We start from the raw sequence: 18,357 nt of genomic DNA on the forward strand, positions 1-18,357 counted from the left end.
TTTGTTTTCTCATAAGGCTCTGTTATTGTTAAAATTTGCATTCGATCGAATATGAGCGAAAACAGTTTTGGTGGCAATCGCTATCAATCGACGTCGAACGATTCGACCAGATTCGTATAAGTGAAAAGTCGGCTTAAAGAATTGCTAGATACTTTGAATATCTTTCTTTAGTTCTTTAGCTCTTAAGTTCTTGAGAGGTATACGTTAAACTTCAAATTAAATTTTAGATTTCGCTTTTTAAAAAGCATTCACGGCCCTGTTTCGCGCACAAACCTGTGCAACTTTAATTTTTATTCTTCTGACAAAGAAAAACAAGGCCTATAAATAATCGATAATATATAATATATACAAATAAGAAGCAATACATTAGTTTTGGAATACAATACACCGATATTTCCACATGTCTCATATTCACAAAAAATATATATTTAGAAGCGGATAAAAAGGCTGCTAAAGAAGAAAGTACAAGTCAAAATATTAGTCGGAAGAAAGCAATACCTACTGTTTATTAAAAAAGTAGTAAAGTTGCGGAAGCTTCGTAGATGATACAAGTAGAGATAAGAAACTACGGACCGCTGACTAGCAACATCGTACGAACAAAAAGACAACGCTGGAAGGTTTTTTTATTCCCCATGTATTTTTTTTTTAAACAACTCAACATCAGAATTAACATAAATAATATTAACAAATTCTTGAAAATATATTCCATGTACATACTGTTTTCTTCTCTAAACATCGCGTTGACGGGAGTAAGAACAAAAGTTGAAATAGTCCAACAGTGTACCAAGTGAAGCTTTTCAAAAACAACAATACGTCACGTGCGACCAAAAACAAGGCTGTTTTTAAATATTCATATCTTGAATTTCTGACAACAAAGCATCCAGATCCGCCTTTACTTTCGAGTAATTATCTCTTTCTTCTTCAAGTTTCCCTACAAAAAAACAGTTCAATATGAGATTGGATTTCATTACCTGAAACTTGTTAAGACAATATGATTTACCAGAATATTTGGTGGAAAGCCAATGTAAAAAAAATATTCAAGTTTTCAAAGGTTATCAGTTGTGTGTTTAATTTTGAAACTTCAGGTTCCAATTTCGCTTTTCTTAAAACAAAAATTTGAAAAGGTTATCGCAGATTTAAAATTTTCACTTTTTAGAATTTTAATTTCTCACATTCTTTTTTATAAATTTACTGCACGTTGATAATACACGTAAAAAAGCAAGACCTATGCTTCCCATCTTGCAAGCATAGGTAAGCACTAGAAAAAAACACAAGAAGTAAACTTCGCATACTTTCTAAGTCATTCAAACTAGATTCCAGCTCCTTCGTATGTTGCTCATACTTATTCGCTTTTTCTTCAGTCTACAAGAAAAAAAAAATGTCAAGAAAATAGCCAGAAAGAAAAAGTTACTTCCTCCGTTTACAAGCAGGTCTGCAGGTTAAAGAGGCTGAATGTGAACAAGGTTGCGAACAAAATCTTTCCGTTCGCTAGACTGGTTCTTGGCCTGACACGTCAGAATGTTAAATTTCCAACATAAAATGCGTTACGTATTGTCGCCTCCGACTTTATTATAAAAACATAAAGTAGAGCTCCGAACAAAAAAATATTACCTCAGATTGAAAAATGCCCGTAATAGAAAAAAATCTTACTTCAAGTTTTAAATATCAAAGGACACTCTGCACGCAATTACAACTGCCCACTTCCTGACAGACTACTTTATATTTCTTATCCCAGATGAACCATCAGAAAGTGTCCTAAGCCCTGATCAAAAATATCTTATTACCGTAGTAATCTAAGTTTCTTTTAAACACATCTTTCTTTTAAAACCCTTTAGAATATAAATAGAGGTATTTAGGATACGCAGGTATTTCCAGCTTCAATAACATTTTGTCACACTTATGAATTACATATCCTAGTCAAGATTTCCACTTCGTGCTTCTGTTTTCATACGCCACTTTCTAAGCATTCTGCTTAGTTGAGAAGAGCTGGTTTACCTCGTTGTAACGCTGCACCATCTCGTTCAACTTCGAAGAGAGTTGTTCCTCTCGCTCAGAAGCCTCCATCTCATTGATCTCCATCGTTCGTAACGCATTACTTACTTCGACAATCTCCACGTCTAGTTCTCGCACTCGACTGAAATAAGAGCATGTTACGTGCACCGACGGTGAGATCTGCAATATAGCCATCATATAAATGTTAGCACTGCTCGTGTTTTGGACATTGAATGGCGGTAGTAGCTAACATTCCATATCATGGCTTAAAACCAAATCTCCTGTGAGCAGAGAATACCGTTTTAAATTATTCTTCCTACCCCGTAATTTTTATTTACCAGTCAATTTTCAATATATTTTTAAGATTAGTTGGGCGGTATTTTCTGTCTCGGGAAGATTTGGCTTTACACAAACAAGCGGTCAGTTCTCACCTCCTGATAACGCTGACTCATTCCATGCAATTGTGAATTGAGATGTTCCTCACGGGACTGCGCTTGTGACGCGCACATCTCCATCGATCTCAAACTATTACCAACTTCAACCATTTCAACTTCCAATTCTCTTACACGGCTTTACGAAAAATGCAATAAAAATTGTTGTTAATATGCGTGTGCATTTCCGTTTTATGAAAATAAAACGGAATGTAGCATTTTTTCGGTTAGTTTATATTGTAAGCGTATGGTTTTAGAGTTTTAACAAAAGTTACCAATTCAGAGGACTGTTAGTTATAGCGAAGCTTTGTTTCTGGATATACAGTTTGTCTGCAACGGATTGCACGTAAAGAGTATTGGAGTTAGTAAGTGAAGTTAGTATGCGTTTGTTGTGATGGATTCAGTTAGGGTTTTGCATGCATGAATGGACGTTAGTAGTTTGTTGGTGAGTCTGAAAACTGACAACATTATATACAGCATGTATAAACAACAAATACCTACAACCTTTGACAAATATATTGCGACAGAAGGCCAAATTAAGTTCATCCCGCAAAACACGTTCCCCACTCACACGTTGTGAACTTGTTAATGTTCTTAGCCTGTAAAAACAGTCTGAGACTTAAAATCTTGGTTGTGTGGTTAGGATAGCAATATTTTGTTGTTCTTTTTGTTGCTTACTTTTGCATAAGTCCATTCCCAACAATAATGCTTACACATTCATTTTTTTGTAACGAGCTTTATGTTAGAATACCTAACTAATGTACTCCGACATCAACCTGACTTAAAAATATAAAATTTACCCAACATACTCCAAACTGTCCAAATATTTTTGTCCAAGATTGTAGTTTGATGATAATTTTTTTACTGAAATACACGTTTTTTATAAGAATAATAGTGAAAGAGCTGGCTTTAAAAGTTTTTTTGCAAGTATAATTTTTTTTACTACAAAAGAAACAAATTCGCTTGGTCTATGAATCTAACTAGTTTATAAAGTCGCTGGTTTTGAAACTTAAATCACTTTTTTATAAAAAGTGCAGATAATATCTACTATTCAACATATGACCATAAACAAGTAAATTTGGTCGGCAGATGAAAATCAACAAAACAAAAAAACGTAGATACTGTAATGACTCGAATAAGCAAACAACATATTTTATGCGCCCTCTTGACTAAGCCGCCATATAAATGTCTCAAAGTTTATTAAGTACAGATATTCAAAGAAGTGCCCATCTTCTAACAAGCGCCCATATCCTATTATGCTTCACCAAAATAGTTGCTTACTGGAATCATTACCGTATACACAATGAAATACAACATGCTCAGAATTCTTGTCATAGCAAGCACCTTCAAGGATGTTGATCAACAAATACACGCAGAAAAAACAACACATCTACGAAACTCAGACAAAAAATATATACATGCACCCATACCTGTCAGAAATTACACATCTCTGTTCTTCTTCATCCAATCTGCTTTCTAACTCGTCAATCTCTTCAGCAATCTTAATTTAAGAAAAAAATATTGAAAGAAATAAACAATTAAAACTTAACTGTAAGCATATAACATGCTGTGCATTCGAAAACTTACACAAACAATTATGCAAACAATTAACTGTAAGCATAGAACATGCTGTGCATTCGAAAACTTACACAAACAATTAACTGTAAGCATAACAAGCGTGGTGGTGGTGTAGGTGTTTACATCAAGGATAATATAAAGCATAAATTGCGCAAGGATATCGTCAATATCAATCCAGCTCTCGAACATTTATGGGTTGAAATCGATGGGAAAAACAAACATTCGAAGCTACTCCTTTGTGTCGCCTACCAGCCGAACTACACACTAAGAAAAAGCAGAATGGCTCGAAAACTTCGACCGCATCATTGGAAACGCTACTCTTGACTGGTCAGGAAATGTGGTGATAACAGATGACTTTAATACTGATCTTTTGCAGAACTCTCAAATTAAAGACTCTTACCCTGAAACCCTTCGATCGTTCGACCTCACTCAGCATGTCAACTCTCCATCACGAAAAGGATTATCCCTAATCGATCACATTTTGAACAACTCCTCCTGCAAAGTGAAGTTCTTCCAACACCAGAAATCAGCGACCACGATGCTGTATTTGCTTGCATCAATACTCGTATAGCCAGATTTGAACCACGGTACAAGGTCATTCGTGACATGAGAAATTTTGACCTGTCGGCGCATGTTGCTGACACTGCAACCACCCCTTTCAATGTCGTTTATGCAACTGATAGTACCGATGACAGCCTAAGCACACTGAACCATCTGCTCTTTGAGTGCATTGAACGTCACGCATCGTTGAAGAGAATCAAGGTCACCCGTCCTCCGGCACCCTGGATGAAAGACTTAAAAATCCTACAACAAACTTGTCACGAAAAGCGTACTTTAGCCCACCAGATTCAGTTGAATGCCGACTGGAATGAATTTTGAAATGCTTGAAACGCTCTAAAAAGACAGATAAAATACACCAAAAAGACTTTCTACCACAGACTTCTTTCATCGAAAAAGCCTAAAGAGGTTTGGAAACTAATCCACCGATTTCTCCATCCAAATAAAAACGTTATAAACATCCAAACCTCCGAACTAAACGCACACTATATATCTACGGCACCCAGAATCCTTGGATTGCAACCAACATCTAAAGAAGAAATTCAACTCCTTCTTCAATACCTCGTTACTGAAGCTGACCAAGAATTCCAATTTCGTCCTGTCACATACGATCAAGTGCTTAGAGAAATTAAAAATCTTCGAAACGACTGTTCCACTGGCTACGACAACCTCCCTGTAGCACTCATCAAACCCATTGCTGACCACATCGCATCCCCACTTACTCACATCATCAACACAGGGATAGCTGAAAACACCCTCAATTTAATGAGGTAAATCAGCTGTGGAAAATCGGCAAAGTAACACCAATTCCAAAAACAGAACAGTCCATTACTCCAGACCAATTCAGACCTGTCACTGTTTTACCGATCTTATCAAAGCTTGTCGAACGTTTAATGGCAAGACAGATCGTTGATTATATCGAACAGAACCATCTATACCACCAAACAATGTCCGGTTTCCGCAAGCGTCACTTGACTGAAACACTCTTAATGAAGATTTGAGACGACATTGTTGGCCCGATGAACAAAGACGAGGTCACGCTAGCAGCATTCCTGAACTATTCAAAAGCCTTTGACACTGTCGATTACAAAACCCTGTTGATTAAATTACGAAGGATAGGCTTTTCCAACAATGCTGCTATACTGATGTTATCGTCAGTTTATGCGAAACTATACGTTCTTCGCTGTCTTCGTTTGCAGAAGCAACTGGCAGAAGGCCTTCCAATTTCGAAAATACATTATTACTGTTCATTTTTTTGGAACCTGCCACTATTCTAGCTGAAAAAACTTGATAAACTATTATACAGAATTGCGTCTTTTGTAACGCTGAGATATTCCACGCTCAAGGATGTAATACAACTTGGTTGGCTACTGATTTAGTAACAAATACACTTTAAAATTTTAAAACTTGCCCACAAATCGATTCACCAGGATGAGTTCGTATTTGAAAGGTTTCAAGTTAAGAATTGCTGGACGTGGAACTCGTAATGTTGATGAAGTTATTTCTAAGTATGAAATCAATGTGTCGGAGAAATTGTTTCTTGGCAAGGCAAGTCACCTTCTAAATGATCTTCCCAAAACTATCAGGGAGGAACCTGATCACAAAAATTTCGTACTTTTTTGAAAAAATATTTATTAGACCATATTCTTGCGATTTTTATTATGCAACATATCTAGTTTTAATCGACAATTTGTCAATATCCTAACTTAACATCTACTGACCGATTGAGACCAATCCATGAGCAATACTTTATGCTTTGATTGATTCCTTCTGCTGTACTTCAAACTTTGTTCATTTGCTCGATTGTTTTTGTTTATTTCTTAAGCCCATCGATTTATAAATATATTTAATATATGTATATTTTTATTATATATATTTTGGTGTATAATTTTCATTTTCATATGTTCTGGTCTTAATTCTCTGTCAGAATCTATTATATCGATGTCTTTCAATCCTTCGCCACTTTGAACTCTGCTAATCTTGTCTACAATTTACAGTGTCTTATTCTTTATAGAATAACATTTCTTTATTTAAATATTATTATTATTTTAATAGGACGAATAGCCATTGTAAAATATTAAAAAGACAGTTAATAAATAAAAAATAAAAAATAAATAAAAAACATGGTGTGCATTCGAAAACTTACACAAACAATTAAGGGAAAGCATATAACATGCTGTGCATTCGAAAACTTACACAAACGATTAACTGTAAGCATATAACATGCTGTGCATTCGAAAACTTACGCAAACAATTAAGGGAAAGCATATAACATGCTGTGCATTATACAAAGTATTATTACAAGTAATATTACAAAACCTTTTTTTTTCACTCTAAGTAATTGCTACTTTCAAACAAAAGTTGTTTACTTAAAATATGAATAAATAATGCAATGGCAGTCCACTTATATCCCAAATTCATCTTATTATACACTGACAGACAGAGTCTTATTTTTATTTTAAAGAATCCAGTTCGCCAACATTACATTGTGATCAGAAGCTAGCTTGACATTTATCTTTGTACGATACACAACCAGTATAGTCTCACTAAATTCTACGATATGTATTTTTTATTTAAAGGTTAGCCAAGATTATTTGATATTCAGTATTCTTTGCAATTGAAAAAATTCACTTGCTGTTCATGACAGGAGTTAGAACATTTTTTTTAATATTGGATTCTAAAATTATCATGCAGGGGCTGATCCAGGTCAATTTGGACATTGGCATACTGATTTTCGGGACATCTAATTTTGGCACCCAAAATAGAGACACATAATTTTAAAATTGCTGATTTATTTCTCATATGTTTTCATAAAGAAACTAGGTTCTATACTAAAAAAGAAGACGATGCATATGCTAAAGTCATGTATATTTTTGTTGTCCTTTTTCTGTATGATAAAAACTTTATTCCTTGAAAGAGACATGAAAAAAATATGGTAGATATAGTTCAGTTTTGTATTATGACAGTTTTGTCGAGTTTCTATAATTTCCAGGTGAGGCTCTTTTAGGCAATCTAGAAAATCCAGCAAATTTTCAACAAAAAAATTGCCCTGGGCTATCGACGTCCAAAATAACCTTCTGGATCAGCCCCTGTCATGTTTAAAACAATATAAAGTAAAACTAATAAATTAGTAAACCTGTTCGTATCTTTTTTCAACCTCGTCGTTTTTCCCAAGCACTTCATGCAATTCACTTTCTAATTTTGTTAATCTATCGTCATCCGTCTGACCTCGACTTTCCAACACTCTCCGAGCTCGTTCACTTTCATCGGCTTGTTTCTCTGCATCTTGTAAACGTTGGGTCATTGATGACAGTTTCGATTCTGAAGTATCAAGTTCATCTTCTAAATTTGCGAGTTCTTTTTGTAGTCGTGTTACTTCTTCTTCAGCCTATAAAAATACACACACATTAAAAAGATTACCTGGATGTACAATTAGTAGTTAGTTAAAAGTATATCAAAATAATAATCAGTCTTGGTCATTAATGGCGTGCGATCGCACGCGCTTGCCTCCGCACACGCCATGTGAAATTCGGGCGTGCTCTTTATCACACGCCTTGTTCTACTTCGTACACACGCCGGGCAGAACTGAGCTATTTTAGAGTAATCCCTTACCCAGACTTTACCCAATACATAATTGTTCTTTCGTGTTAAAATGTATCTCTAAAATGTATTTCTATTAAATACCCACCTTCATTAAAATTGCTGACGTGAGATACATTTCAAATGTTTTGCGTCTGTATTGCGTCGACAATATTTTTTTTGTTTTTTAGCTGGCAAAAATTTCATCATTAACCTTGTATTGCTCTCCTTAAGACGATGACAAATGGAAATGAAGTACAAGTCCTATTGACCTACCTTCCAGATGGTGTATTTCTTAAGTTAATAGTTCTGTCCCAACTAGCTCTCTATGTTTTAAGATAAACTGCTTAGGAAGTAAGTTGTACACATGTTATTAACGAACTGAAGGTCAGGGCATCATTAAGTTGAATATCGTAGAAGTAGCCAGTAACATGCTTCGAAAATGCTTGTTACAGGCACAGTTCAATGCAAAGCAAAACTGTACAGGAGACTCAATTGTTAGAGTCTTCGCAGAACATCTTTTCTCACAAAACCGAGGGCAGGGCTGACTTATTGCCTGCTGTGTCGTGTGGGAGACAGAACTTCTGGACTTCTTTTTAATACGATATACATTTTTTTCGATTATTATTACTAAACATATTTGATTTCTCTTTCCCTTTTTAAAAAGATTTTTTAAACTTTATTGAACATGTTTTTTCTTTGGTATTATTACATTACAAGAACATTCGTCCGAAAGCTGTATTAAGGTACAGGCCACCTAACCTCTCCCATGTTCTGATTATATTTAACTTGCATGGGTGCGCACTCTTCTCGTAGTATTCTCTGTGACGATGAAGGTCGGACTGACTTGTGGCATGGTTCCAAATGGTCCTCCGTCTTTTGTTCGAGTCTTAGTGTAATGCACCAGCCAAGCATAAGAGTGTCAGCATGAAGGAAAGGGGCCGACTTTAATGTTCTCTATACCTTACGTTCTTCATAATAACACCATTCATTTAAATTTCACAACAAAATTACGTCGGCAATTTTTTTGCCAACTACTATGCTTCAAAAACCCCGCGCTGCCGCTCTCCTGAATGTAATAATTGCACGCCAAAATCATAAGCTAGACGTGCGATACTGATCGCACGCCTGTATTAGTGTAGGCGTACGTACCACCGCATGTGGGTGCAAATATTCATGACCAAGACTGAATAATGTGACCAAATTATTATCAAAATAATTAATACTTCCTGAAAAGCATAGAAACATATAACAAATTATACAGGCAACAACAGTAAAAAAAACCTCATTATTACTTAGGATTATTTTTGTCTCTTGATTTTTAGTTTAACATTAAAAAGAACAAGTGTTACAGTCATGGCTTCAAATAGCAGGTCAAAATAGACCATAGATCTAACACAGTCTAGATCAGATTGGAAGAGGGTCATTAATATACCCCGTCAAACCCATGCTGATGATGATGAGACAAATTAACATGTTTACGGCATGTTTTGTTAAGTGTGATTGTTAATGCAAACTTGATTATCAATTATCTGTTTTTCTATTTGTTGCGCAACTGTAACACTATATCTTTTTCACGCATTATGTTGCAATGCAACAGAAAATGGTGAACAAAAAATTGATCTATTATTTGGACAGAAGAAGAATTACACCTTTATTGTATATGATTCTCTTTTTTTTGTTTTGCCTACCACAGTAATAAAATAACAATTACCCCAAGCTGTGCAGCAAAATATCACTTGCGGTCTAAGTGCCAACCGAGCTTGCAAAGTTGGTGCAATGACAGATTTTATATTTTAAGTAAAGCACAGAATAATAGGTTATTACTGTATATATATTTATTAGCTGTCTAAGTTTGATAAAAAGTCTTTATACAACAATGTAATTCATTGATTTGTTAACAAGCATGATAAAAATATGAAAAAATGTCTAAAAGCAGCAACATTCCATGCAGAATATGATAGACCTCAGACTTAACCAATTTAAACAGAATATTGCAATGATTAGAAATTTTTAAAGGGAAGAATAACTGGAGTTAATATGCAGCAAAGTTTTTATGAATATATAACTAAATTTTATAACTAGTTATCCAAGAACGACATGGACTTTGACAATTTTTATGGAAGCTGTGTAATGAGTTTACATATAAGTTTTTTGAGATTAGGTTTTTTTAAAGTGGGAGGTAAGCTTAAAAAATTAAAAATAATAACTTTCTGTTTTTCCTTTTTTGTGAGATTTACTATTTTTTATGTTTTTATATGTTAAGTTATAACATTTTTCTGTTTGTTTTCACACAAGTAACCAATTGTTGTTTTAATTACTAACCACTCTAAAATGATGACAAACTTATGAGTCATTTTTTTTATATTATGTTATGATTTACTAGATTTTTTGCCAGAAATTTATTTGCAATTCAATGCTCCTAATTATTAACCATACTTCAGGCAGGCAGTACAGGAATCCTGAATGGCCTAGCACTTTTGACGCTAGGTCGATGCACCAGCATCAGCTGACAAATTGTTGGTCTTTGCAATATGTATATATTTGTAAAACAAATACTTTTTTGTTCAATGCTAATATGTTATGAACATTTAAGATTATATAGAATTAAGATCAAAGTTAATATTGTGCCATAAATTATTCCAACAAAACTAACTCTTCTTTCTCAAAAATTTCTTTAAGTTAATAAAAAGGAACAGACTGAACTGTCCACGTTTTGATTTTAGGAATGTTAGTCTCATTTAAGCAATAAGGTAGAAATGTGCTCAGTAGCCCAATTTCACACAGTAATTTGTTTTAATCGTTCTTTGGCACCGAATATCTAAACCATGCATGTACCCACACAGTAATAGATTAACTCAGTCATTGACTTAGAACAAGAAATGTGCCAAGAAATTTATTCTTTTGTCAAAAAAGTTTATTGCACCATATAGTGGTTATCGCACCTTGTGCATGAAAACTGGAGTTTGATTCCATGACAGCGATTCAATTTGTGCAATTTGTAGTGAAATTTTTCAGCTGGCAATAACTTTCGTCATTCACTTTTTATTAAGGCTAGACCTCTCATAAATTCGATGCATTGATCTCCTAAGACGATGCCAAATGGGAATGGAGTATACAAGTCTTATTGACATACCTTCCTATCTTTCGTTAGGTTAATAGTTCACTGACAAGTGGCTTTTTATGTTTCGAGATGAACTCATTAGGTTAGGGCATCATTAGGTTGTATATCGCAGAAGTCGCTGGTGACATGCTTCGAAAATGCTTGTCACTGGCACAGTTTAACATGAAGTAAAACTGTACAGTAGACTCAATTGTTAGAGTCTGTGCAGAACATCTGCTGTGTCGTGTGAAAGAAAGAACTTCTGGACTTCCTTTTTAATATGATATACAATTTTTGCGATCATTATTACAAATCGAATGGTACCACAGTATTTCTGTAGCCTGAGTGATTTTAGTTAGTGATAATGGCTTAACTTACTGAAAATCAAATGTAATTATTTTGTAGTCGCAATATAAGTGGGAGTAGCTCAAACAAAATCAAGATCATTATTTAAAAACTTCACAACAAAATTACGTCAGCAATTTTTTTGCTGACACAACTATGGTTTCTTTGTATTTTACATCGGCAATTACGTCGGCAGGGCGAAATTTTAAGGCCTGCATCTCTTCATATTTGTGAGGTTAGCCTTGCAAAATATCCACATCTATTTATTTATATTTGCACATTAACAGGTTTCAACTATTATGGATTTTTCACATGAAAATTATGGCTGCTGCCCCTTAATAAAAAATACTTTATCTGAAGGTAAATTTATGATTTGTGCAGGAGCTAAAAAATATTGAAGCAGCATAATCAACTTTTGTTGCACAAAGTTTGTAAAATTTGCAAAAAATATATTTGCATGTGTAAACAGGGCGAATAATAATATGTCTTGGTATAAAGTTTTGTTTTATCTTCGTTAAAAATACAGTCTCCTGCTTGTTAAAATCTCACATCTGCCCACTGCCTGGACACACATACTAACCTATATTACAAAAACAAATATGATAGACAAAGCTACCACAAAGGCGCACATTGACAACGCCAACAGGAGACAGATCAGACAGGTATACACCTGTGACACACAGCAAAAGAACACGTTGTGTGTTTGTATTCAGAGGTCTTGTATAGTTGCATCTTAATATTTCTAAAGGAGTATACTAAAAATATAGCTACTTTACTTAAATGTTTTAAATGGGTGAAACAAGAAGGATAACCTTTTTTGTCATAGAAGATAAAAGTTCCTCATAAAAAAAAAAGAAAAGTAAAAAAAGGAATAACATTTCAATCCATTCTAAATTTTGGGTTCTTAAATAAATAAACTAGGCTAAATATCCAATTTATCATTTATTTAGACATTCTGATTAACTTCTAACCTTGTTATAGTAGCTACATAAACAAAAACTCTGCTCTGTTTGGAGCTAGCTAATATTTACAGAAATGAAAGAAAAAAAAGTCTACAAAGACTTCAGGAAGTAAAAAGATTACTTTGCAAATCAGACAAAAGTATAATGGTCTGTAACAAAACATAAGCAAAATAAAAAAAATCAGTTTAACAAAAAATAACCTCGTCTGCTTTGACATTTGTGCAATGTAACTCATTTTCTGATTTCCTTGCGCGTTCTTCGGCAGCTTCAAGTTTTTCTCGAAGGGCTGCCATCTTCTTTTTAATTGAATCCATTTTTTGTTAAATTTGTCCAAGTAGATAATGTATATTTGAAAAAATTAGAAAACAGGTTGTGTTATGTGCAGCCTATATGTATAGTGTCAAGAGCACTCCTCCCATTGTATTTGTTGTTCAGGGACAGTTTTGATCACGTGACAATAACAATAGGCCACAAAAAAAGATGAAATACCGGCAGCGACAAACAGGAATTTGCGGCCCTGGACGCAATGTGTGTTGCTTCCCCAGGGTTCGTTTGCCCCACGCACCTTGTTGTTGACCCAGGGAACTAGTATATGTTTTTATAAAAAGGAAGTTAACAAAAAATTTTAGTACTCAGCCTTTAATTTAGAAGATTTTGATTTTTCTGTGACAAAAATACACAGTGTTTCTGTGTATTGTAGCGTACATATATTTATAACGTGTAAAAGTGTAGAATGCGTACGTAGTGCAAGTTGGATCCATTTCTATCTCTCTAACTTTGCGATGACCGTAATTTTTGTAGATCTCGAAAAGAGAACAACCATGACACGATAGCGCAACATTTAAGTTATGTCATTGCGAAAAAATTCCGCCGTCTTAAAAGTAATTTGAGCTTGTATTACTCAATAATTCTGAAATTTTACTAAATGTTAGAAAAGAAGTGCAGATATAAAATTTCAAATTGCAAGGGAAACAAAAAACAGTGCGATTTGCACCTGGTCATTAGCAAAATTTCACACACTCGTTATAATTGTCGCCTGGTAACTAAGTTGATAATTCCTACTCGAGTGTTATTTTTAGTTTACTAAGTAACATGATTTCGCTTATTGATCTGTCAATTTCTTAAAAAAATTTCTTTTAAGACCTGGATTGCTGTTTTTTTAATCCATTTTAATGTCATTTTTGATGTTTCGTTTTTATTGGCAGCGTTATTGATAAACCAAAGTAAAGTAAATGTCAGACCGCAACCACTTTCCCAAGAAAAAGAGCAAGGTTGGTCAAATCTGTCGAGAATGACAAGCACTCGTATAATTCTATAAAGCTTGTGAATGACAAATCAGTTCAAAATACTTTCCATTTTCCAAAAAATCGTTGTTCCAGTATTAAATTTTTAAACGTCAAAAATTCCAGCTTCCCTAAATTAGATTACCGTTTTGCGTACACAATTTGTGTTTTATAAATCATCCAAAAGCCGACATAAAAAACTCACATTATCGGCTTTTTGATTTACCAGTCTGAGCTTCTCTTCCTCCTGTTCTGCTTCTTGAAGTGTTTTTGTTAACTTTTTCTTCAACACGGCCTGCTTATCGAGTAGTACAGTTTTTAATAAACCAACTGGTTTTTTTGCTTCAGCCATATTTTGTCTTCTTTTATTAAACCTACCTTGTAAATGCAATTTGAAAAAGTTTATGTTATGAAAAACACAAGTATACAATATTAGGCTGCATCTTGATTTATCAAACTGAATTGAAGAATTCATAAATGATTCACTTGCCTATTCAAAATCAGAATTTGAAAACGTGTTTTATCAAATTTTATAACTTTTAAAAGCAATATCTTTTATTTACAGTAGTATTGTATTCTGTTTAGTTATCTTTTCACAGTTGTCGTGACACTATATGTCGCAAACGCCACTATATGTCGCAAACGCCACTATATGTCGCAAAAAACGCCACTATATGTCGCAAAGTTTAAGATAGTAATTTTTATTAAAATTAACACTATATGTCGCAAATGTTTTTTTTAACGAAGAAACACACTTGTTAGAAACTTGGCTCGCATTATGTATAGGACAGGTGACATTTACACTCCTGTTGCGTATATTACTGGGTCACAAACATTAAATTCAATATAAAGGAAAGAAAATATAATTGCGTGAGTTTGACCGAAGGTGCCATCTCGCTCGTAGTAGTAACATAGTCGTAGGAGTAATCCGCTGGTTTTAAACACTACTGCGTTTTAAAATCAGGCACAAAAGGGGTAAACGCAAATGTAAATAAAACAACTAAAACTTTCGTCTTTCAATCTATGTGCCCTTTCTGTGTATTTATCTTAATTTACCTTTAAAGCAGAGGTTCAAATGACAATTGAGTTGGAAGAAGTTTCAGCACCAAATTTAGGCCACGTACTTTCAATCCTTTTAATGTCCTGTACATGTACCTACCAAGTGTCAACATCAAATTCGTACAGGAAGTAATCTTTTTTAAAAAAATGGATTTGCGACATATAGTGTCAATTTTGGATTTTCTTGCGACATATTGTGTTGCGATATATAGTGGCATTTTATGCAACATATGTGGCGTTTGCGACATATAGTGTTGCAAGTTGCGACATATAGTTGCGTTTGCGACATATAGTGGCATTATCTGCGACATATAGTGGCGTTTGCGACATATAGTGGCATTTGCGACATATAGTGTCACGACAACAGTTCTGTAATCATGACCCAAAAGTAACTAACTGACAGGCAGGCGATCGTTTGTAGAAAACACTCACAACTTCTGTTTGAGATTTTGTGGATAGTAAAGATAAAAAATATTTTACGAGTTAAAAGTATTATTTTATTGGATAATAAAAATTGAAAAAAAAAATAAACAGAAATTTCTTTTCTTGCGTTTTGTTAATTTCAAACTGCTTGTCGTTTCCAAACTTCAATTTTGGCGCGAGAAATTCAACATGGTTGAAAAAAACGCAAAGGATTGTTTTATTTGTTAGTGTATTATTGATTCGAGTTAACAAAAAGTTCGCTGCTAGAAACTACCGTGGCAGATTAGGACAACTATATCTTACTTCAACCGCCGCGGTTAAATATAAGGCAGCCGCCAACCTCGTCCACAGGGCATCTTGTATCTTTTCTGTATCGCCGTCCCGGGGTCAGAAAAGATACAAGATGCCCTGGGGACGAGGTTGGGCAGCCGCTTGTTTCGAACAAGCGGCCGCGTATCAAAACTGGCGGCTGCATGTTCAGGACAGGCGGCCGGAGTCGAACAATCTGGTCCTGCAAATATACAACGGAGTCTGTGTTTTATACCATATGAAATCAGGTGGCCGCTAAGTATAATCGGCGGCCGCTTGTTCAAATACGCGGTCGTTTGTTTAAGTATGCGCCGCTTGTTTAAATAGGCAGCTGCTTGCTCGAAATGGAGCGGCCGCCTGTTTCAATAGGCAATCGGATAACGGCAAAAACACATGTTTATTTACATTTCGACTTTCAAGATGGCAACCAGCGATGATTTCAATTCGTACACAAAAATACCCAAATAACTTTAAAATATCAGTAATATTTTAAATTTATTTGGGTATTTTTGCTGGTTATACATTTAGTTTTTGTGACATAAATTTTTATCAGATAGTGTTTTTTTTATAGATTGACTCATTTTTATGTGCACGTTCTATGGATTGTCTTTTACCAACCTTTATTGCAAACAAAGTCGATGATTCGATTGCTCATCTGTGCACCGAAAAGATAAACTTCTGGAAATGGGTTTATTGTAGCTATGGTGATCTTTTATCGCTTAGACAGACATTTCCAAATATGCCTGGTAACCAAACAAGTGGTGAAGGTAAAAAACATTATCGAGAAAGAGCTGAAGAGTTGAAGCAGAAGTTAAAACGAACACACACATGTCGACTAAACGCATGCAAAAAACTAATAACTATCAAAAGTAGTTATCACATTAACTTTGGTATAAAATGTTTTGAAAAGAAAAAGTATACACTCAAACTTCATAAGGGATTTTCTCAAGATGTCAAGAGAGAAGCTACATACCATGACCATACCATTTGTCGCATTTTCTTTCAAGTTTCTGCACAAATGGCAACCTTCATAGGACTATATAATAATAAAAGTATATTAGACAGCTTCACAACAGTAGAGAATTTTTCCTACCTTCAAAGAGAAAAGAAAAAAGCCATACACATGTACCTTTATGTACCAGTCAGCTATGAAAGTTTACAATTCAAAACCTTTATTGAAAACATTAAAGTCAATGATCCCGGAGCTGACGACCTGATAGAATTTAACACAATGACACCAGCTGCATCACCAAAAGCAAGAATGCCCAACGTGTACCTGCACATGTGATCCTGAGACGCAAATTTGTATTAGATGTATACAAGATGCTGAGTATCAAGAAAGTCCTTTGCGTGAGTTGTTAACATTATCAATGAAAAAGTTTCCTTCCGTATCTGGTCTTTTTTTTTTGGTGATAAAAATGCTTGTTGCATCAAAATTGTACCCGAGAGTTTTATAAAAGAAGAATATTTCAAGCTTGGGCAGATTGTTGGGCTCAGTATACTAAATTTTGGGAGAGGCCCACAGTGTTTTCATACTGCTATTGTGAATGAAATTTTAACCAGAAACGGCAGTCTCTTTTATCTCTTGAAGATGCTGAATTGAAGCACAAGTTGATCTTAATAGACAATGGAGAAAACGACGACTTGTATGAAATGAATATTATTCCCACTAAAAATCGAGAAGAGTGCAAAGAGCTTTTCCAAATCAGCTATGTCATAATAAAAAATGCATGCGCTATTTGGTATGGCAAGTATTGCCATTGATTTAATTGCTGAGAAACACTTTGAGTTATTAAAGAACTTTCTACTATTCACTGAAAATCCATTGATACTGATGTAAGTATACTTCCATTTGAAGGAATACTTCTAATCATAGTGTAACATGCTTACAGGCTCACGACAATGTTTTGCTCGTGTTACTTTATTTTATATACACTAACAGACTGGCTGGGAATGCCATTTTTCAGAAACTTTATAAATTTTAGGGTTTGAGGGATGGTCGGGATAGTCCAAGTATTAGAACTTTGTTCTTGTCTGACATTTTGATTCTTTCAAGCATAGAGATAATAATAATATCTCTGTTTCAAGTAAGAAATTTTACTTACAACTCACATACTGCATCTGATTTGAAATTATCAGTATCTACATCAGGAAATGGGCTTGGAAGAAAAAAAATTACCTGCAACACAAACTGAAGCGAGGTTTTTATTTGGTTTTATTGACGAGTTAATTAATCCATATAGGTGAATATTTATCATAGCACGTCCGTATTTCATTCTCAACAGAGAATGTTTCACCCCGATCAGACCTCTGATCATGACAGGCGAATATAATGCGTGTAAGTCATATTGAAGAAGAACTACTTTGTTCATCACTAACATACTGCCAAGCAGTGAGCGGGATTCGATCCGCGGTCCCCAGAACTGGGAGCCGCAGACGAACCCACTACACTACGTGCGGCAATATGTTAGTGATGAACTCAGATAGTTTATCCGGATGGTGTGTACACATATAGGTGAATATTTATCATAGCACGTCCGTATTTCATTCTTAATTAATCCACTTCCCCAATGTTTATGATGGATTCATTGGCAACTTGGTTAACTTATAACCTCGTTTTATACTATCAAAACACAATTCTACATTTCTCCTAAGATGCACACCCCGAATAATAGTCCCAAAATTCAGGTTTTGTACAATTTCCCAGGGCGTAAGTCTCATAGACAAGAAATATA

General features: G+C 34.6%; 2 protein-coding genes across 5 annotated transcripts; one reads left to right on the plus strand and one right to left on the minus strand.

The window, feature by feature from the left end:
• Positions 1 to 325: 325 nt before the first annotated feature.
• On the minus strand, positions 326 to 14,243 carry LOC130645902 (tropomyosin-1-like). 4 transcript variants are annotated; one of them, XM_057452037.1, is made up of 6 exons: positions 14,037 to 14,241; positions 7,696 to 7,947; positions 3,854 to 3,924; positions 2,424 to 2,562; positions 1,293 to 1,362; positions 326 to 931 (listed from the first exon to the last, which is right to left on the minus strand). In XM_057452037.1, exons 1-6 carry the CDS (start codon positions 14,181 to 14,183, stop codon positions 843 to 845), a joined length of 768 nt encoding a protein of 255 aa, XP_057308020.1. In that variant the 5' UTR covers positions 14,184 to 14,241; the 3' UTR covers positions 326 to 842. The 4 variants fall into 4 exon arrangements, 3 of the variants coding, with proteins under 3 accessions (XP_057308020.1, XP_057308013.1, XP_057308030.1); XM_057452030.1 differs by lacking the exon at positions 2,424 to 2,562 and adding an exon at positions 1,996 to 2,134 and having other exon boundaries at positions 14,037 to 14,237; XM_057452047.1 differs by lacking the exons at positions 2,424 to 2,562; positions 14,037 to 14,241 and adding exons at positions 1,996 to 2,134; positions 12,749 to 12,996.
• A 1,809-nt stretch (positions 14,244 to 16,052) lies between these two features.
• LOC130645989 (uncharacterized) lies at positions 16,053 to 18,349 on the plus strand. The gene is made up of 2 exons (XM_057452123.1): positions 16,053 to 17,865; positions 18,138 to 18,349. Exon 1 carries the CDS (start codon positions 16,221 to 16,223, stop codon positions 16,908 to 16,910), a length of 690 nt encoding a protein of 229 aa, XP_057308106.1. The 5' UTR covers positions 16,053 to 16,220; the 3' UTR covers positions 16,911 to 17,865; positions 18,138 to 18,349.
• The last annotated feature ends 8 nt before the right edge of the window (positions 18,350 to 18,357 follow it).

Source organism: Hydractinia symbiolongicarpus, chromosome 1, assembly GCF_029227915.1.
Source record: "Hydractinia symbiolongicarpus strain clone_291-10 chromosome 1, HSymV2.1, whole genome shotgun sequence".
NCBI classification, from domain to species: domain Eukaryota; kingdom Metazoa; phylum Cnidaria; class Hydrozoa; order Anthoathecata; family Hydractiniidae; genus Hydractinia; species Hydractinia symbiolongicarpus.